Raw genomic sequence first — 21,801 nt, 5'->3', positions numbered from 1 at the left:
CCGTGCGCAGCCCCGAGAATTATCACGCTGCTGCAGCCGCAGTTATAAATATGCGTGTAAATAACTTTAAATGTGGCTTCGAAGAATCATCATAAAACACCAACAAGAAAATACATTTTTTTCTGTAAAATGCCGGATTTAAATGGATTTGTTTTCATTAAATCTAAAAGTAAAAGTAATCTTTTAATTTAAAAATACCTTATTAACCCCGGAGATAAATTAAATTTTGTAACTTACATTATTACATTTAATTTTCTGGAAGGAAAGAAAAAAGATAAAAGAAGGCGATGTCAATGCAGGCAGCAGCAGAAAGGATTTCCTGTAGCAGTCAGTGTTACAGCTCAAAGCAGAAGGAAAGCTGGACTCAGTTTATTTTCAATTTATTAATTTCCCTTTTTAGTGTTTTTAGTTTTCAGATGAGTAGAGAACAAATTCCAGGTAGTCCATTTACCTTCCCTTAATTTGGATTGTCACTTCCTGTGAGCACTATAAAATCAAACTTGATTTTATTACATCTTAACAGGAGAAATCTTACCACAAAGACAAAACAACTTGATACACAAAGCCATATATTTGTTTATTTTTTCATCACACAAAATCCAAACTTTATGATGCTTTGTCAAATGTAGATAAATGAAAAAACAGGAGCTGGGCATACCGTTTGGTTTAAACACTGAGAAACATGTCCAGAGACATTATATGAAAGCTAATCTGCACAGAATCAGATCTGATGTTAAAACCTTGGAGCCCATTTAGTTAGGTGTTTAAAAGAAAACAATAATTTACCAGGGTTACTTTACAACCACGCAGCAGACAGAGGTGCTTCGTTTCACACGTTCTGCTTGTTTCCATGAAGCGGAAAAGCTTCGTAAACACGCTGCAGCTCAACACCAAACAAATGTTCTCCGTTTAACAACAAAAACAGTAAGAGGGCGAGAGCGCAAACAGTCAATAACCTTCTAACCTCCCGGTCACCTCACTAAGTGAGACGTTAACCAGTAGATAATGATTGGCTGGAAGACGGCGGTTGCCACTGTGATGTAGAGGCGGAGCTGAGGCTTGGAGTTTGATCCCATTCCCATCGAATCCGAGGACATGGAGGGCAGGATCTTCATTTTCAGAGATCGAACCTGCGGGGTTTTTAATTAATTAATCACATTTTAATCAAAAACTTTTAGTAAGTAGCACTTTTAATCCAAAAACACTTTTTTCTGCTTCATTATTGAATAAGTAAATAGACATATAAACTAAACAACAAATACATCTATTGTATTTGATCTGTTATTTAACCGTCAGATTGGTGCAAAGTTTTATCATATCCAGAGTTCAGTAGCTATACCTGAAGAACTTTTCTTTGGGGGAAAAAATTACTTTTAGGAGTATTTTTACTACAATGTACTTTTTAATTTCACTTGAGTAGTTTTATTATGAAGTATTGCTACTCTTACTTGAGTAAAATTTCTGGATTTACTCAATAATAACCCAGAGTTGTATTTGGACATAAGATTCCTTAAGACTTTTGCCCAGATTCTTACAAATTAAAGCAGAGATTAGATTAGAAACTGAAGCTCTTTGATATTTTACAGTGCATTAAACAGCTTGGCTTGATCTCAACAAGTGTTCAGTTTTGACATTATCCCTTCAAAGCAGGTTTAATCAATATACAAATGCAGTACCTGAAGCTGCCAGAAGTAGGACACAAATTTCCTATTCATGTAAAATATAAAACATTAAAAGTGGAGCTGGGGGAAAGTAGAGAACTGCTGACAACCTTTAGGGAAGAGATGCACCGAATTTGTCCAGAGGTCAGTGGATTTATCCAAAGTGCAATTAAGCACATTAAAATGCCATGTATGTGCTTTTGTAAACAAAAACAAAAAAACTTGAACCTAAAGCAAATTATTTACTCTTAAGGACAAACTGGAGCTTTGCTCTTCATGTTGTCGTTCTGTTACAAAAGTCTATATATTCCTGTATTTCTTGCTGCCATTTACAGTAATTTTGTGATAATCTAACAAAAAATAAGCAGTGCAGATTCCTTTAAAATTATGCGATCAGTTGAAAGTGACAGAGCATGACCGGGGTTGAAAGCATCATTTTACAGGAACAGTGACTGTATTTGTACACTGCATTTTAGATTGAAATCATGAAGAATTAAAGAATAGAGCTTTGCGGTACTCCATACGTCACCATTTATAAATCACAAAATGTAACCTGAGTCTGTTAAAAAAAAAATAAATCTAAAGCCGCTCAGAGTAATTCTAGAAAATCACAATCACTTTTCCAACCAAAAATGATGAATTTTTATTACTTTTTCCTATTATTTTAGTTGCTTTCTGACATCAATGCAAGAAAGTGAAGGAAAGCAGCTTTATAGTAATATATTATTACTAACCTTACTAACCCTAACCCTAATTATAGTATATATTAAAATGCAAGATAAGAGTTTAGCAAAATCATGTTGAGGAATTGGTCGACACCAATGATTGAAGAGTAACTAAACCACAAATCAACTTTTTATTTCAGATAAACTGTCCATATTGGCCGTTAAAGGAATCTGTCTTTATGAAAACTGTCTTGATTTTGCCCTGGTTAGGCTGAGGGTCGGCTCCTACAGTTAAATTTTCCAATTAATTACAACATTTCAACTTGTCAAGTCTCACTTGGCCACGCCCCTCTGCGTCTCTTGGCTCCGCCCACTTTGGTGCCATTTTTCTGTTATTGCCTGGTTGTTCTGTGTTATTATGTAATAACACTGCAGCAAACAACCATAGAGACTAAAGCACTAACTATAACTTGTTTTAATTTTCTATACACTTAAAATGATAGAATAAAGTTTCTATTAAGGCCATATTCAGTGTGTTAGGTGAAAATGCAGGTATTCATACTTACAATGAAGAACATCAGGGCACAAGACGACCAGGCAAGAGCAACATAATACCCATCGCTGCCGAACATTAAGCCGCACAGCACTGTGAAGATCATTCTGGGTGAAATACAAACACACAAAGACAAATTAATTAACTAGATATTTTAGGACACGTTTCATTCATTTAGCAAAGGAAATAATAATAATAGAACCAGGGCTGAAACTAACGATTATTTTAGTTAGCAATTATTCTGATAATTAATCAATTAATCCGATTTTTTAAAATGGTATGCTCTGGAAATTTTCATTAAGTCTCTTTTATGCAATATTAGAAACAAACTAAAATGCAAACGATGTATTCAACTTCTTTTTAAAATAAGAAAATAAATATTTTATTCAGTATAGTGGCTTTCCTTTAACTCAGGCTTTTATGTTTCACTTAACATCATTTTTTTTAGTTAACTGATTTTGGATATCAAAAAGTTTTTGCTGTTTTTTTTTTGTATTACAGAGGCTAAAATTTTGCCACTTGAGAAAATATTTACAAAAACTTTTTGTCTTTCTCAAAATCCAAAAACATGTTTTTGAGTGGGTTGTTCTTTCATCAAATCGCAGTGAACAATCCATTAATTGATTGCTGAATTAGTTGACGATTATTTCAATAATCGTGATTAATGGTTTCAGATGTGACTATAAAGGAGGTTATAATAGCGTTTTGATGGACACCTGATTTAATAAATTTAAAATATGAGCATTAAAATGTGTATTTACCCAACATATTTGTATCCACTGTAGGCGATGAGGTCAAAGGTTGAAAGGTCGCTGTGTACGGTCAGCAGATACAAACTCAGCAACATGACTAGAACCTCGATGATGATCCAAACCAGAGCGGTGCTGGCACACAGTCCCAGAACCTCTGGACTGAACCTGCACACAGTCCACAGTCCTGATTAAGCTTATCTGACACAAAACCAGCATAAAAACAGAGAATAAAGAGAGAAATGTTCACCGTTTTTGAATACCAAGAGCCATTCCAGCCAGTAAAATGTAAGTGATGAAAGCCATGGCTGCGAGAAAGAGGAATAAAAGTTAAATAAAAAAATATTGCAGAATTTTCTGGTCCTGATTGTGTTTGCACACAACTTACTGGGTATGTAAAGGTCAGGCGCATTTACGTCTTGCCTTGGAGTGAGAGGAGTGTCGCGATGGTACCGGACCTCCCAGTCCTACAGGAACAAACACCACAGAAGAAGAAAACTTAATTTAGCGAGACAATGTGAAGAATGAAAGATGATTTTACTTGACAAGAAAACATATTTGAAACCAATTTGAAGATTTCTGCTGAAAAAGGAAAACATTTTGAAGCACATTATTTTTGTAATTATTTATTTTTCTGTAATATTTTATTTATTAATTTAAACTAAATATCGGTTATCTGATATAACAGCCATATTAAAAATCAGTCCAGCCTTTACAGATTGGGGCATTCCTATTCAAAACTGCAATTATAGTGTTTTACACCAATTTATGAGAACTGAGGAGATTATCTCGTCCAAAATCAACATAAAAATGTAAAATATAATCTGTTTGCTGACAACATTTAACCATAATGCTCCTTTCAAGCATCAGTTATTTACAAACTGAACTCAGGAATAATACTCAAACTGCAGCTATACAATAACTATCTGAATGGAAACCAGATAAATACATACAATAAATAAAAATACACACATTGTTTCTCATTGTCTGAAGTTAAATTAGGCCAAACTTTTCTTGTTTCATCTTAGCTAGAATTACCAAAATTATTTCTATTTTGCTAAATGCCAGAAAACTTGGCGGGAATATTTTTGAATAAATTGTTTGTAATTTTCTTCTAATTCTAAAGTTTACAAACATTTACATTTTTCGGTCTTTTAATCTGTTTGGGTCGAACAAAGCGAAAACAGGAAAAGTTTGATCTGACTTAACTTCAGACTGGGAGGAAAGAAAAGTCTTTTTATTCAGTGCATCTAAATATCTGGTTTCAACTGCGTGCCTGTAAAAGTTGCTCCAAGAGTAAAACTTTACTTTTTATAAGATTTCTAAGATAAAAGCAGTTAGGAAAATCAGAAATATCAGCATAAGTTCATAAAATCTTTAACACAGATTTGATTAAACTTCTGTTGCAATGTTTTGAAAGACAGAAAACATTTTTGTCTTTTTCAGAGGAGTTTGCATCATTGATACTTTACAAAATGTTACGTCTCATAATAAGGGTAAATGAACTCTGAGTGCTTTTAAAAACTCAGATAATCGCATCCCATAAATGTTCATAAACAGCAGTGAGTTACTGATAAGGAGGCAGATTGTCTTGTCTCGTTTCAATGTAATAAACATAAAAAATAAAACAACCCTGCATCAGAAAGTACGGAGCGTTTTGTTTCATCGCAGGGCGTGACGTGGAGGGCGGTCAGGTGTAATCAGATTACCTGATGTGTGTAGGGGAACATGAGGATCATGAGTTTCTTCAGGACGTATCTGGTGTCCACTGCGAAGAAATACTTCAGCTTGTTCACAGACATGAATCTGTTAATCTGAAATGCAGAGCGTAAATATTAACAAACACAAACTGGAAGTCTGCAGAGATGAATGGAAAGAAATTAGTCATTTATTTAAAAAAGAAAAAATAGTAAACTCCTTTGCTTTAAAACTTCAAACCAAACGGCGCAGGTTGAACGTCATCATGAAGCGTTATCTTCAACCTAAGATAAATATTAACAAACTTTTTTTTTTTAATCGGCTTTTCTTTGAATAACTGAGAGAAATAAAACTACTTTTGGTTGTACTGAAATATGTAATATACATCCAATAAATATTATAATACGACTAAAAAGCAAATTTATTTCAGGAACTTAATTATGATTATTCAAAGTTCTAGGTAGAGTAGAGAAACAAGTGGCCATTATTTTAGTCATTGATTTATCTATCAATTATTCCAACAATTAATCAGATAAAAAACAAAATTGTTCCTTTTTTAAAATAGGAAAATAAACATTTTATTCCCCAAAATACAATAAAATAGCTTGATAATTTGTAGCAAAGGAAGAATCTTTAGCTAAAAATAATACTTAAAGTCATTTCTGTTTGACTCAACATCAATACGGTGGAGGAATGATCTGGCGCTTATTAATTGAATTAATTGATTAATAACTGGACAGCAAAAATGTTTTATAGAAGATTTTTTTTTCAGAATAAGAACAAGGTGAAGCTAAGTCTAAGTCACTTGAAGAGATTAGGTAGAAAATAATTACAGATTATTTTTTCTTTTATCTTAAAAGATTTATATATTTTTGTACAATTGTGGGCAAATAGCTGTTCTGAATATTCTGATCTTTCAGAAAAAATAATTTTCTTTGACTCCAGTTAACAAGTAATCTATTACTAAACTAGTTTATGGTTATTTCACAATTGATCTGATTAATTGTTTCAGTCCCAATGGAAACAGAGCATGAAATCTAGGAACACTACATAATCTCCAAGACACTTAATTTAAAAAATAATAATCCAGTCACCTCCAAAGAAATGGATATGCTCTATAGTTTAATAAATACATCGTTCTGACAGTTTTGCAGAAAAGTACTCTACCTAATTTATGAAAGTTGTACAAATTCTCAAAAATCACTTGGAATCACTATATATTTTTGTAAAAACAAAATTGGGAAACTAAAACTTTAACCTCATATTGTCAATGTAAACAATAAGCAGATTAATGAAGAACATAGAAGTTTGAAAAACAGTAAAATCTCTGAAGCTATAAATGACTAAATCAGTCATGCTGACGTCCCTCACCTCCTTGTTGACCATGTCTTTCCCCTGATTGGCTAAAGACGAGCCGTACATCATGGCGGCGCTGGCCATCGGGTCGGCGAACAGGTTGTTGACTCCCGGCCCTCCCTGCATGTCGTTCGAGGGTCCTGCCATGTTGTAAGCGGGAGTGTAGAAGCCCTGGCTGTTCATTCCAGGCGGCGCTGAGCTGGTGTCGTCAAACAACACCGAGTCTCCTGCAGAGGGCGCTGCACGCGCTCTCGGCTTCGCTGTCGACAAACAGACACAACGCAGTTCAGTTTTCCTTCTTTTAAAACGCCGATCGATCAGCCCGCGGTGCAATAAAAGCTTTGGAATAACTTCTCCAGCATATGCTTATTTATGATACAGAATTTACAGTTTTTATTATTTGTACACTGCAAAAAATTACTTTTTGTGTAGCTTTTAGTGAAAATATTTTATTACACTGAAAATAAGACAAAACTAACTTGTATGTAACTTTTCAGCAAGATAAATGAGTTAAAGTAAATAATTACTTAATATTAACAAAAACGCTTGTGTCGTTCGCAGATTATTTCATTTATCATATGGGAAAATGTCTTATAAGTGAAATAATCTGGTACTTTTTCATCAATATTAAGGAATAATTGACCTAAAATAAGCTCATGTTTCTTGATGAAAAGTTACTTGTAAGTTAGTTTTGTTTACTCAAGAAACTAGAATAAAAATACTCAAGACTGACTTTTTGAAGTGTATCAGTTATTGTGATGAATTTGTTGTTATGATAGAAATTTTTGGTAACATTTTATTTGAAGGGGTGTGCATAAGACTGTTACTATGAAGCATCATTTGGTAAATGATTATATTTTTAATGCGAAGTCGCACAAAAAGTTGCATTAAACGACCATTAAATGTGTCAACTTTGCATTATTCAGTAAAAAATGACACTTTTAATGCAAATTTTCATTAAAACTTGCATTAAAAGTCCATTACAAATGTCAACTTTCCATTAAGTTTCTTTATTTACCAAAATAACACTTAATAACGACAGTCGTAGACATGATGAAGACTCCTTCATGTTCATAACAGGTGTTATGTCAGAGTTTTATTCCAAAATGACCAAATCTTGATTTATCACGGGAACAATAACTCACAATTAATGTTTATAACCTCCAAAAATTTTATTTTTTGTCAGGATTCATAGATTCTATTTTCTCCACTGTTTGTTCAATAAAAACACCAATAAAGACCAATACATTTGAAGATACTGTGTGCAGCTGAGTGATTCAAATCACACTTTTTTATGTGACTGGTGTCTTAAAGAAGTGCATTACCAATAAAAGAAAATGTTTCACAAGAGCAGTATTTGGTTTGTGGGACTGTAATTGCTGTGACACAAGGTTACAGTGATGAAAAAAAGAAATAAATAGAATAGAATAGAATTCAACTTTATTGTCATTGCACTGTCACAAGTACAAAGAAACGAAATGTAGTTTGCATCTATCCAGAAGTGCTATACAGGATATAAATATTTAGAAACAGGTGTACAAGATAAGGTGTATAAACAGAGAGTAGTTCTTATTCCCATTGCAAAATATTGAAATAAAACTTTAAATCTGTGCCGTCCAACATTATCTGTAAACCATAATTATAAAATTACAAGAAATAAAGGCTTTTATATCGTAAAATGAGGGTATAATTTTTGTTAGTCATTTATGATCTGACTGGCTTGCATCACCTTGATAGGAAATGGATCTTTTTGTGACTAACTCAGAGATTTATAGATGTGGTGGAAAAGGGCATGAAGTTAGCTGGAGTGAGGGCTGGAGATGATGATTCATGGTGGCGAGAATTCTCGCAAAATTTATAAAAAGAAACAAAATCAGTTTAGATTGGTTATTAAATACTGGCTATAGTTGTTTGATTTTAACAGAAGGAAGGTTTCAAATAGCTTCATTTCGCTCATATATCCAACAAACTATATTATTTATTTATTTATTTCTGTTTAGTTTTTGACTGAAATCCAATCATCTGTTGAAATTAAAAGATGTAAAAATTACTTGCTTAGATTTTAACATGTGATCTGTCTCATATAATTTCCATGAAGGCAGGAAACTTCACCCTAATGACCACAATGTGCAAACTGCAAACGTATGTCTATACATTTTACCTTTACGACACACAGCGTCACTTGCGGTAATAATGACGTAAAACTGACCTTTAGCAATACATTACTCAAATGAACACACATTAAAAAAGGAAGCAGATACTATGACTGTATTTTTCTGTAAAATCTTGCAAAGAAGTAAAACAGTCGGTGATTCAGACATCCACTTACTTGCTCTGTAGCCTTGATGATCCATGATTCCAGGAGACGTTAGCTTCAAATTAAAAACAGCAACACGTTAGCTAGTAGCTAGGCTACCTTTCTCATTAACTCCAGGTGAATTCTAGGTTATCTAACTGTTAGGTTAAGTTTTATTCCAACTTTTAAATCGATACAACCTTACTTTTTATGTACATATGATTAATTTTCTGTGTTGCTCCGAACTTGTTCTGGCTGAAAGTTGATGCTAACAGACAAGCTAATATTAACGTCATATTGCATGGCTTTTTTTATTTGGCCTCCGAGAAGACGGGTGAGTACGCCTCCTCAACAGCATATTATAAAAACGTAGTTTATGTTTCAATAAATTGTTTAGTATTAAAAAACACTGCACGATAGGGAGGAGCACTTACCTGCAAAGCTAACGGTAGAGGCTACAAGCTACGTGGCTAACGGAGCAAATCCCTCCCATTCACTGCCATTGGCTGACATCTGTCTGCCTGCGTGGCAGAAACTATCCAACTCCTCACTGAATAATACAAACAGTACAGACTCATGTTCAGTGTTACTGGACATAAAGTAGCTTCCTGTGGAGCTTCCGCACATTTTGTATCTGGCACGTTTAAAGAACATGATATTACAGTGCCAAAATAGAGATAAATACTTAAATGTGCTAGTCCAGACTTAAATTATTCAATATTCCAGTTGTTATTAATCAAATAGGACTTCAGTCTTGATTAAAAGGGACTCAGTGTTCCAGCAGTTTTCCAGTTTTATGGAAATCAAATTTATTTGTAGTTCAGCATAAAGGTAGTTCATGAAAACATAATCGTCACCGATTATAAAACAAGTGATAAATATTACATTTTGTCAAATGCCGTCATTAAAAATAATCAAATGAATATACATTAAATATGTAATCAGTGTTACCCTCTTCAAAAAGGAAACTCTTAAAAATAGATTTTTAGCTTTGTGTTCCAGCTGTTTTGTTGTTTTATGGACGTTTGTTCCACATAAAAGAAGCATGAAAACTGAGTGTTGCTTCTCCATGACACTGTTGGGAGTAATCAATGTGACTATAGATAAACACATGCATGAGTTTATGAAAGTTTAGAAAAGTTCTTCAGGTGATGGAAAGCTGATTTTGTAACAATCTTTATGTGATGCTGAAGGTTCAGGTCTGAGTCCATCACTACACCCAGAAGTCATTCCTGTTTGTAGTTTCTGACTGTAATAATTGAAGCTGTGTCCTGACTCTTGGTTGTTCCTCTTTACGTCCAAAAATAATGACTTCAGTTTGGTTTCCGTTCAGCTGGAACAAGTTGTGGCATGTCCATGTATTGATTTGTTCTGCGTATCTCAAAGCATGAATGGGTTCATAGTCTCCTGGTGACATTGTAATGTGGAACCGTGTGTCATCTTCATAGTTATATTAACTAATCTTATTATTTTTTTAGAACCTGAACTAGTGGGAGTATGTAGATATTGAATAGAAAGGGTCCCATGTTTGAACCTTGGGGTACTCCATATGTGACTTGTGCTTATTCCCTTTGTGTGAATAGAGAACTACTCATTAGAACAGGCAGGAGTACCCCAAGATTTAATCCTTGAACCTCTTCTATTTAATGTACTAATTGACAGCACTCAAACGTTTAAACAGAGTTTTTCCAATCACTTCGTTGGAAAAACGTGGTTGTTTTTCCAACAATCACTTGGAAAAAGTGGTAATTTTCCAATAGCGACTTGCCCAGACTGTTCTCTTCCAGCAGCGGTTTGAGAACTGGAGCTTTTAAAGCCTGAAGGAAAACAACTACTGGGAGAAAGAATCAGACTATTTCACTAACACCAATGCAATAAATGGTTAATAGAGAAGCTTCAAAGTGAGAGGAACAAATATGAAATGGGGAAATTGAGAATGGATCACCCACTTTTCACTTGGATGTAATTAGAACACTTCCCAGTATGTAGGACAGGACTTTTCCATCAAACTAATTGGTAGAAAGGTAAATATTTGCACCCACTTTCACTGACAAATAAAAACTTAAGTGATTTATTTGAACAAGTTGTTTTTTCCATATTTTTAATTTTTCCACAAATCCAGCCTCAAATTGTAATTTACAAAATTTTTGATACCTCATACTTGCTGCAATCGCCTGGGTTTTATTTGATAGAAAACCTTTTAATCAGTTTGGATCATAAAATTAATTGATAACTGGAATCAAACTGGAACGTAATTAAAACATTTAAATATTATTATACAGTTCTTTATACTGAGCTATTATGAGAAACTAAAGCTAAATTTCTTAAAGTTTGTGGTTGTAATATCATAAAATTCAAATATTGAAAATATTCTATTAATTTTCTAAACAGTAGGGTACTGTTTATACTGATAAATAGTTCATAAAACTTTCTTTGCACGTTTTTCAACAAAGTTCTGGATTAATTCACTCGAAGTTTAGTCTTGGCAAAATTTTAATATTCTAGGTCTTTTTTTTTTGCTTCCAGTTCAAAGTTTTTAAAGACAAATAAAAGTTTTTACACAGCCATTCAAAAAGCTCAAAGATATACTTTTTTCTCCACTTTAAAACCAGTTTTACTCCCATCAGGACCCAAATTTCAGCTACACAGCAAAAGAGATCAAATTTTACCAAGTATTTCTGGACTATTTTCTAGTGCAAATATATTAGCACAAGTGAAATATAACAAAATTAACTTAGAAGTAACTTTTCAGAATGATATAGCAGCTTGTTTTAAGCCAATAAAAAATAAAAAAACTGTTAGTTCGAATTGCAGATTAGGTCACTGATAATCAAACATTTTCCCAGTTAAAAGTGAAAAAATCTGCTAATGAAACTGCAACTTTTTCACCAAAATTAAGAGAGTTATTGACTTAAAACAAGCTCCTCTTTCTTACTGAAAAGTTGCTTGTAAGCTAACTTTAAATAAATTACTATTATTGTTATTTAAACTGTACCAAGATACTTGGTAATATTTGTAGTGAATACTTGAGGTGAAGTTGAAAAAGTTCAAATGAATCGTTTTCTTTATTTGGTCCACTTTCTTCTTTGCACCAGCAGCCATGTTGGTAACACATCACCACAGCATGACACTGCCATCACTTTGCTTCAACTTTAAACTCCTGCATCTGGAAAGATGCAGGACTTCTAGTAGTTGTGGTCAAATTGCTCAATCTTTATATCATCTCAAATAAATCTCTTATCCAGATGTTTCTCCTCTTGTCCATCCAGGCAGCTGGAAATTTTTGTCAAGCTTCAACTTTGGCGCAGCGGCAAATTCTGGAAAGATGCAGAGGTTTTCTCTAAAGAGTAAGATAGTTTAATTTTTGCTACTTTAGATTGAGGTTTCAACTTACAGCTTCTCGGAAGTCTTAATTTGCTACTTGGGGCAGTTGATTGTAAATTTTATTCAATTTATTCCTGTCATTGGCATAAATATTTCCATAAACTAAAAGTGTGTCATATTTTAGATAGTGTAACATGACATTGTGAATAATGTAGATTTAAGGCACAGTCAGTATATTCATGTTCGGACTTCACCTTATGATTACAGATAATCTTTATTTCTTTGTAATGTGTAAGCATAAAGGTGGCATGGCGTGACTCTAGACACCTATCCTGCTTAATAAATTAATCTGTGGCATGGCAGCATCGTTGTGTGAGTGGGTAGAAGGCGTGGGTGGGTGTGGGATGAGTTATGTGACAACATGCAGAGATTTCTAGATGAGTAAACTGCAAAGGAATTCAAGCTTCCTTTATTCCGCCTTGGATCATGTTAAATTTTTGGAGGAAACTCAAAACAGAAACAAAGAATGAGGAAGTTAGTCAGAGTTTCACCACTTAAAAAACCTAAACATTTAATTAAGGAAGTTAGAGTTGGGTTTACTTGTAAAAGTAAGGGTAGAGGATAAAACCAGAGGGAAACTGAAGGTGTAATAGGAAGAAGACATGTTGTGGCATGTCACCACTTCACATGTCTCATCAGTGAATTTCTCACAGCTGACTCACCTTACACTCACCTTTACCCTATTTTATTTTTTATGACACCTTTCAGCATATTACAAACAAATCACCCTGTATGTTCTGGTTTAACAATGTTTAAACCTGAAACTTTTAACCCAGAGACAAAAAGCTACAGGTCTCACTTGTTGTTTCCCATGTAAAGCATAAAAAAATTGTGACTCCAGCATTAAATATTAACAACTGCTGTTCAAACGTTGCAGGACCGGAGTTAATAGTAACACGAGACATGAGAGCAGCAGTCAGCCACGGGTCAGATCAACCGATGCCGGGAACTCTGTCCCAGAGGGACTGCAAGGTCAGCAGCTGTTGTGACAGACTAAGCTTACCAAAAATGCAGTTTGCAAAATTTTAATCTTTACTAGGTACTATAACATGCTTGCATGTATTAAAAAAAGGGAAATGTGGTAAAACCAGTGGTGAAGTAACAGAGCTGCTTTGCGCCATTTAGGTGACTCATTTCCACAAGAATGTGTGCTTATTGATGTGGTTTACAGTGAAAGTGGTGGCCAAAAAACTCAGGTTTTACAGGCACGTGCTCAGCTCTCTGCCTGACTGTTCAGTCTCAGTCACAAATTAACGTGGATTCATCAAAATACACATACAGGATTATTTATGACATTATGGGAATCTTTTATCACATATATAAGTTGTTCATATGATGATTATTTACATGTTTAAAATTGCACTGTACCTCACATGAATCCATAGAAATTCATACTAACTTTAAATGCTTTATAACAATTTAAAAGTTAATATTTAATAATAATAGATTTAACCTCTTTTATTCCTAATTTTTTACCTCTATTGTGGACCAAGAATTTTTGTTAATTTATTAAAGACAAAGATTAATAAACTTAATATTTATCCATTTAAATAAACAAATATAAAAAATTATATTAAAAGAATATAGATTACAAATAAAAACCAAGAAAATCAAGATAGCCATTAAAATTAAATAAAATATGCATTTGCAATAAAATAGTAAAATCAATTTAATAACAATTAAAAAACAAAAATATCTGTCTGTCTGTCCAATCACAATAATAACACTAATTCTAATATTTGTTATTGTTATTATGTTACTCTTGTTGCTAACTTATACACTGTATTAAAATTTGGATTATACTTGTGTAATCTCCCACACAAAACTAACAAATAAGAATAATTTCTGAGCTTACCTGTTTTTATTTACCTGTATTAGTAGGCTATATTTATACTAATACATTACATTTACAAGTTTACACTTGTGTCTAAACATTATCATTACCTTAATGTTCTATAATTGTCAGCACAATAACCACTTTACAAACCCATTTACAAGTAACAACCTCAAGAAATACTCAAAGCCATCATTTTATTTACAAATGTATTTTAAATTACAGCATTCTGGCTACTTATAAAGTAATCAAATTAACATATCGTCTCACTTTCACTCGCTAACAGTTGGTTTCGCCTTTGGAAACTGGCTGTTTCCTGTGTGTGCCGGTTACAGCAGGAGGCGGCCTCTTGTCTGAAACTGGAAAATATCATAACATTTCCACTTGTACGTTTGATAACACACGAAACAAAACAGCTAGTTTTGACCATGAGGTGACGCCGCCTGAGGAATCCCTGTTTGTAGTGGCGGGGAGGAAACTCACCATATATGGGCAGTGACGTCAGCCCCACGTGGTTTGAGTTCGTGAGAGATTCCAGACAACACTATTTCCCGTAAAGTTACGGGGCGTGGCAAACCAATTCTCCGGCTTTAAGGGTTTACAACCTGACAATTACTCCCAGACTTCCGATTCTAAATGGATGACTAGAAAGCCGGAGGTGCGGCTTGGACAACTTTCGGACGTTTTAGCTCGATTTAAACAATAGTCAAACTCTTTTCCCCCTCTTTGCTCCCCTTCGGAACGAACTCGTTTGGACTCTACCGATTTACGGCAATACAGTGGGCTTGCCCCCAGAGTTTGAATTAACCCACAAGACTCATCCCGAAAGCTACGATCTAAAGGCTCTATAGACACACACAGCGGAGGCTGGGTTCGGTTGCGTTTCTCAGAAAGCCGGAGAGGATGTATCGAAACTTCGGGAGTCAAGGGAGAGGCAACCCGGCGTACGGAGGCAACCTGTCCGGGTCCAGCTCCGCATCACTGGGCGGCAGCAGCAGCAGCAGCACCTCCAGCACCCAGCAGGAGCAGGTAGGTGTGCGCGCACCCAACTAGGCTACAAGGTCAGAGGTTGAACAGAATTACACTCAGGGGTTTAAGTACTTTTAATGTAAAATTTATTTAATGTGTTACATAAAAATAATATATCAGATATTTTGTAATTGTAGTGTCTGCCAGACCTGGGTAGTAACTAGTTATAGTTACTCAATTACATTTACTTGAGTAAAATGTCTAGACTCTCTGACATTTGCAGTTTTTATTAAAGTTTCATAAGTTTCCTATTGAAAGAAACTGATTTGGAAAAATGTTTTTTCACCTGATTTTATTTTTTGTTACTTCTATGAATTGTTGACATTTTCATTCTTACGATACCAAAATTTCCTCTTAGATTTCATTTTTGTCCATCTGATTGTCATTTTTAAATATTAAATTATTAATAACTTGATTAGTTTATTAATACGTCTGTAAACTTTTTACCAAATACTTTTTTACTTTAGCAATTTCTTGGACGGCTCCTTTTAACTTCACTTATGTAAAAATATGCTGAAGTAGTTATTCTTCCCATCTCTGATGACTATATCAATTTTTATGTTTAATGACAAAGTGACAAAGTTTGTTTCGTCACTTTGTCTTTAGTTTTCTGCTACATAACAATGTTTATTCATCATTATTATTATCATCATTCCAGAAATTCACAATGGCAGGCAGCAACCCCTTTGTCCCAAGTCTGAATGCCATCACAACAAACCAGGACCTCCAGTGGCTGCTCCAGCCCTCACTCATGCATCCTCCAGGACCTTCACACTCACCGGTACCGCCTTACCCATCCATCGTGGGGGCCCGGCCGATGGGTCCGCCGCCTTCCCAGTCCCATTTCATCAGACCCGGGGTCATAAGGGCAGCTGCTAATACCCCACCGCCCACAAGGCGCAGGAATGATGAGCAGGTAGGTTTGAGATGGTCAAAAACTAACATCTGACAATAAATTAGCTTTCCACACACCTTTTTTTTTTTTTTTGAAAAAGGTGTCAAAATTGATTTATTATATAAAACTGCAATGAAAACACTTTTTTCGCATCACACGATCAACTGGCTGATGCTACTGGCACAAACCACGAAGAAGAAGAAAACAGGAAGTGGTAGGAGGATTATAGCTCGTAATGTTTTTAAAGACTTTACTTATTCATTTTTAATGGTGTTTCTTAGTGGAAACACTGCAATTGCGAAATTGTGTTTTTCGACAAAGTTTTGTGCATATTTGTAATGGAAAAGCAGCTATATAATTAGAATAAAAATAAGATATCTGGGAGTTAAGGAGGTCAGAGGTGTGAGCAGTGACTCAGTCATTTCTGTAACATCCCGTAGCATTGTGTCACACAGTTACTGTTTTCTGAATTTCAGTCATTTAGAAATAGGTTTTCCTGAGAAACTGAGCTCTTGAATAGTTTTTATTCCCTGATGTAAACATCCTCTGTTTACTTTATGGTTATTGTTTACACGTGAAACAAAAAGCTTCCAGATGTCAGAGGAAATCTCAGATGTGGATCCCTCTTGTTGCAACTTTTAACCGTTGTAACTTCATTCATATAGCAACTTCTCATTTTCAGCGGGCACTTGCTGATTGGCACACATCCACGACACAGAGCTGCGATTTTATGGTACAGGAAGTACACAGTCATGTGACTCACATGGGCAAGTCATTTTCTGTGACTCATCACTTGACTCACCCCAGGGGTCTGAGCGTGAGTCATGGACCCAAAAGGGCAGGAAATATAGGGCGCAACTGTAATTATTCATTAGGGTGTCGGATAAAGCCAGACTTGTCATGTTACAAGCACAAAAAGAAGAAGACGATACTGAGTTATTCAGCCGCCATGATTGTTATGACTCAGAGTCCACACATGGTGGTGGTAATTCTCCAGTTATATGATACAGAAGCAAGAAAATGCAACTCATCTTTTAGGTCTTATGTTTTTGCTCTTTGTCACATTTTAATGTTTCAGATTAAAATGTTGGAAACAACAATAATTATTTGTCTTTAAATAAGCAGGCTTTTTGCCTTCTCCATGTCTATCCAGCAACTTTACTGAACCCAAATCTGATTTTGATTCATTTGAAAAATTTGGCTAAATACAGCAAACATTTCTCACAGAAAAATCCAGATTCTATTGATTGGAATTGACTGGATTGAGCCAATTTTTGTTCCAATTGACACTTTGCAAATTTTATTTGAACAAGGCAAACCTGCAAAGCCCATTTTAAATTTTGGATTTAGAATAATTTAGAACAAGTCTTATGACTTTATTGTTGAGTAGGTAAAATAATTTTTTGACTAGACGATTTTGACACAGAAAGCAATTGCTCCTCTTGCTTTTTTGCCACACTTTCACAAAACCGAGTTTAATTTCTCTTTACCAACTCACACCTGATTACTTTGTGATCAAAAGTATCATCACCTAAATGGAACCTATAAGAAAACAGATGGTAGGACAAAAAATCTAGAAAAACCAAATTGCGACGAGATGAAAAAGCAAAAGTCAAAAAAGGCAATTTAGTAAAGTTCCACAGCAAAAAGACAAAGCTCTTCTCATCTTGAGTTGTAGGGAAATCAGTTTGGGATTTTAAACGTAACAAATCTGCTTCTGAATGGCCAAGGAAGGCTGGTGGAATCAACCAACTCACTCACTCATTGCTTACCGAGCAACAACTTGCTGTGTAACTTTCAGCAGCTATCAGAGCAGAGTGAAAATAGAAAATATGTTCAACAACTTTAGAGTAATTTATGTACAAAACAAGAAATGGTTGTTTTTGTTTGAAATATCTCAAATACTAACTAATCAATAAATATTAATATCAACTTGAAACTCTTATATTGTGATATGTTATTGTCCAGTTTTAACCCTATTAAAAAACACTTTTAGGGTAAATAATTTACCCCTAAAACCAGGTTGGCATTTTTTAAAAGTTTAAAAATGTCAACCAGGTTTAGGTCTGAAACATTTAGGTGACACAAAAAAGCAAACACTGAAGAAACCTGAAAGGGCGTAAATACTTTTTAACAGCTCTGTAACCTATTTTCTGATATGTAATAGTTTGTACTTCTCTTTTTAATCATAGTTGTCACTTGAAGAACTGGAAAGACGCAGGATCAGAAGGGAAAGGAATAAAATGGCAGCAGCAAAATGTCGCAATCGCCGCCGTGAGCTGACTGACTCATTACAAAATGTGAGTAAAGATTTTACACGCGTCATAACACTTAATTCCTAAAAAGTGCAAATACCTGAGTCAGGCATGAATGAACTTGATTGTCCTCCCTTCCGGAGCAGGAAACCGATCAGCTGGAGGATGAGAAGTCGCGTCTGCAGAAAGAAATAGCACTACTGCAGAAGGAGAAGGAGAAGCTGGAGTTGGTCCTGGAAGCCCACCGTCCCATCTGCAAGATAGACGACTCTGATTCCGATTCTGATGCCACGCCTTCGCTTTCTTCTTTGGGAGGCATCAAACTGGAACCAGAGGAATCCATCATTCCGGGACCCTCCACAAAAAAGCCAGAGAAGCCCAAACCGAAGATAATGATCCCAGCCAAACCGGTGGCGTCCACCGCCTCGGTCGTCGCCTCTGAGTCCGAGTCGCTCCACACGCCGGTTCTCATATCGACGCCGTCACTCCTGTCCTTCTCTGCTGGCATGGTTTTCACGTATCCGTCCTCCACGTCGGAAGCAGCAGCGCCTGCCGCGTCCCATCAGGCCTTGCACCCTCAGGCCCAGCAGCCCTGCGGAGTCGCCCATCGGCGCAGCAGCAGCAGTGGCGACCAGTCGGATCACTCCCTGCACTCGCCGACCATTCTCACCCTGTGATCGCCCAGCGAAACACTACAGCTGGTTCCGGTTCCAGCCCAAACGCAGGATCTCTGCAAAACGCTGACGGAAACGAGGACGATGACTGTTTTAGGCATTTCAAGACGATCAGCTGCTTCGTTACTTAATCTCTGATCTCAGCTGACTCTCAAGGCCTTGTGCACATGTAGCCGGGTTTTTATAAAAACTAATATCTCCCCTGCATCGATTCTAAAACACAAATATCGCACACGAGAAATCAGTTTCAGAAAAACTTCAATCAGATGAACCCAAGCAAACATACAACGGTACGACGGAGTATCAGGGCCACGCCAAGAAAACCAAAAAACACAAGAATGAAGTCAGAATATTACGACCTTATTCTCTTAGTTTTTTTTACTTTTTTAAATATGCCCCTAACTCAACTATATAACAGAGAAAATAATAATAGCAATGATAAATAAAAATAATAAAATCATGAGAATAATCACATATTATGAGAATAAAGTCATAATATTATGATTTTATTTTTGTAATTTTATTTATTTTTTCTTAGTATGGCCACATACTCCATTGTACGACAGAATATTAGAGCAAGGCTAAGAAAAATGTAGTAAAATTTCATGAAAGATATAAAATTATGAAAATAAGGTCAGAATATTACAAGAACAAAGTCATACAAGAATAAAGTAGTGTTACAAAAATATAAAAATAAGGTAAAATGAAGAGTTGGGCATCTTGTAAAGTTATACTTTGCAATTTGTTTCACAGATGAGGAAATGCTTAAGTTATTAACTCACCAGCATCAATAGCAGGACTCTGAAACGATTGTGCAAGTGGCTAAGTTTGTTACTCCAATTTTACTCTCTGTAATAAGATTCTATTCTTGTAATTGTATGACTTTATTCTCGTAACCAGGCTTGTTTCTTAGCCTGGTTCTACTACTCCGTCGTACAAATACACTCTTCAACTTGTTTTAAACATGCCAAACCCACAGGGGGCAGTGTGGCGCAAAGCTAAAGTCCATGTCAGCTAATCAGGTTGTTTCAAAACAACCACGACTTCCAGTTAGGATTTAAACCTAACAGGGGCGCCAAGAGGTTCCTTTATGTGGATATAAGTTTAACTACTTTGAAATGTTTATTTTATATAAATATAAATAATACAATACAGGCCAATTTTGATTAGGAATCATGTCAAAGCAGGTTTGTGGATTTATTGCTGCATTATTTCCTCAAATCTCCACTCTGGTTGGATGAACAGCCAAAATGTCTAAAAATGTTTTGGTTTTCCCAGATATCTGGCTACATGTGTAGTGGACCTTGGATGGCATGAAAATCTGTGGCATTATCAGAATTTGAATGTTACACTCTTTATTTTGTTTTTTTAACATAAAGTTGATACAAATTTTGTACTTTTTTAAGCTATGAGATGAAATGAATGTTTTTTTATCGGGGAAAAATTGCATGCACGATGTATATATATATATATATATATATATATATATATATATATATATATATATATTATATATATATATATATATATATATATATATATAAATATATACTCTAACAGAAAAACTCAGGCTCTCTAAAAGTATAACATGAAACTGAGTTAATGCAAGAATAATAACTATATTTTTATGTTTTTTTATTTTGTGGAAGTCGTTAACGGCCGATGGTGTGGTCAGAACTACCAGCGTTACTGTGTGTGTGGATCCTTTTAGACTACAAATATTTATAGTTTATTAACAACTAAGGCTGGACCGTAGGAGTTGATATAGATTATATAATCATCTATTTATTAGAGTTCTTAGAGTGTAATATATTTTTGGTAATGTTTAGATTTTCTGTTTTGGTGGGCAGTGCCTTATTGTTATTTTTATTTTCAGATTTGTACGAAGTCACAGAGAATAAAAAAGAAAAGTCTGCATGAAAAATTGTGTTAATTTGTTTAGCTTGATTGTAATGTAGATATTAATGACTTATAGAGTGATATGGATGCAAAGTTTCATCAAAATTGTTTGTGATATTTACTATGATCTTTTTTTAATTATGAAAATTCAACACAGCTACATTCTTCAGTCAGAGGCCTCATCAGATTAGTTGCAGTACTAAGTGCTATAGGAGATCCTTCCAACCCTGAGCATCACCATCTACAAACGACTCTTTAAAGATACGATGTGTTACAACATTTAACTTCCACTTGCAATGATGTGAAAAAGTGTTTCCGTTGCAGTTTTGCAAAATAAAGCGATTTCTATACAGCTAAAAAAACACATCATTCGAGAGCCAATTTTTTTTTTTATAAAAAATTAATTTTGTCCAAATCTTAAGTGAATTTATTTTCAAAATGTGGAATTATATTAATTATCTTAAGAAGACAAAATGCACTGATAGTGGAAATACTTTCCAGAATAGTGGCAGACAATTTAGCTCATGAGAATGACCAATTCTGGCACTGATTAGGTAAATGCATTTAGACTTTTGCTGATGGCCGCTTCCTGACCCCTAACTCTCATTTATCAAAAACTGAAGCCAGAGTCTTGCTAATTCATCAACATCTCTGATTAGAGCTGCAAAATGAGATTAGGGAGGCAGAGTCCGACTGAAAGCTCCAGAGTGGAAGGAGAAAATAAATATAAAAATTAGTGTTTGTGCCACTGCAGAATGACGCGTGTGGATCACTAAGAGGGCACAAGCATTAACGGCCCTCTTGAGCCAAACCGAGATCCAAAAATAAGACCGATGAACATTCATGAACTGTT

The 21,801-nt window shown here is 34.9% G+C and overlaps 3 protein-coding genes across 3 annotated transcripts in view; 2 read left to right on the top strand and 1 right to left on the bottom strand.

Annotated features, from left to right (window-relative positions):
* Positions 1-556: 556 nt before the first annotated feature.
* LOC129360376 (protein YIF1A-like) lies at positions 557-9,514 on the bottom strand. Its single transcript, XM_055030550.1, has 9 exons — positions 9,413-9,514; positions 9,012-9,054; positions 6,698-6,942; positions 5,338-5,442; positions 4,017-4,095; positions 3,879-3,936; positions 3,641-3,796; positions 2,893-2,986; positions 557-1,130 (listed from the first exon to the last, which is right to left on the bottom strand). Exons 2-9 carry the CDS (start codon positions 9,034-9,036, stop codon positions 972-974), a joined length of 921 nt encoding a protein of 306 aa, XP_054886525.1. The 5' UTR covers positions 9,037-9,054; positions 9,413-9,514; the 3' UTR covers positions 557-971.
* Positions 9,076-21,801, top strand: part of LOC129360370 (acidic fibroblast growth factor intracellular-binding protein B-like) — a 27,674-nt gene continuing 14,948 nt past the window's right edge. The window contains exons 1-3 of the mRNA XM_055030541.1: positions 9,076-9,312; positions 12,248-12,325; positions 13,240-13,334. Coding sequence (XP_054886516.1) covers positions 12,304-12,325; positions 13,240-13,334 — 117 coding nt within the window. The 5' untranslated portion in view covers positions 9,076-9,312; positions 12,248-12,303. The remainder of the gene's footprint in view (positions 9,313-12,247; positions 12,326-13,239; positions 13,335-21,801) is intronic.
* On the top strand, positions 14,546-19,432 carry LOC129360375 (fos-related antigen 1-like). The gene is made up of 4 exons (XM_055030549.1): positions 14,546-15,225; positions 15,884-16,141; positions 18,313-18,420; positions 18,522-19,432. The coding sequence occupies exons 1-4, from the start codon at positions 15,100-15,102 to the stop codon at positions 19,050-19,052; spliced, it is 1,023 nt and encodes a 340-aa protein (XP_054886524.1). The 5' UTR covers positions 14,546-15,099; the 3' UTR covers positions 19,053-19,432.

The sequence above is a fragment of the Poeciliopsis prolifica genome, unplaced genomic scaffold (assembly GCF_027474105.1).
Source record: "Poeciliopsis prolifica strain line A6 unplaced genomic scaffold, Auburn_PproV2 SCAFFOLD006, whole genome shotgun sequence".
In the NCBI taxonomy this organism is placed as follows: domain Eukaryota; kingdom Metazoa; phylum Chordata; class Actinopteri; order Cyprinodontiformes; family Poeciliidae; genus Poeciliopsis; species Poeciliopsis prolifica.
The sequence above is the reverse complement of the archived record's forward strand: the minus strand, read 5'-3'. Positions and strand labels throughout refer to the sequence as shown.

Bases quoted from the DNA above. Each gene is read 5' to 3' on its own strand.
- LOC129360376 (XM_055030550.1), bottom strand. From the start codon at position 9,036: ATGGATCATCAAGGCTACAGAGCAA. The intron at 5,443-6,697 runs GTGAGGGACGTC...TCTGCATTTCAG, and splicing joins AAGACATGGTCAACAAGGAG to ATTAACAGATTCATGTCTGT. The intron at 4,096-5,337 runs GTAATCTGATTA...TTGTTCCTGTAG, and splicing joins TGTTCCCCTACACACATCAG to GACTGGGAGGTCCGGTACCA.
- LOC129360375 (XM_055030549.1), top strand. From the start codon at position 15,100: ATGTATCGAAACTTCGGGAGTCAAGGGAGAGGCAACCCGGCGTACGGA. The intron at 15,226-15,883 runs GTAGGTGTGCGC...TCATCATTCCAG, and splicing joins CCAGCACCCAGCAGGAGCAG to AAATTCACAATGGCAGGCAG. The intron at 16,142-18,312 runs GTAGGTTTGAGA...TTTTAATCATAG, and splicing joins GGCGCAGGAATGATGAGCAG to TTGTCACTTGAAGAACTGGA.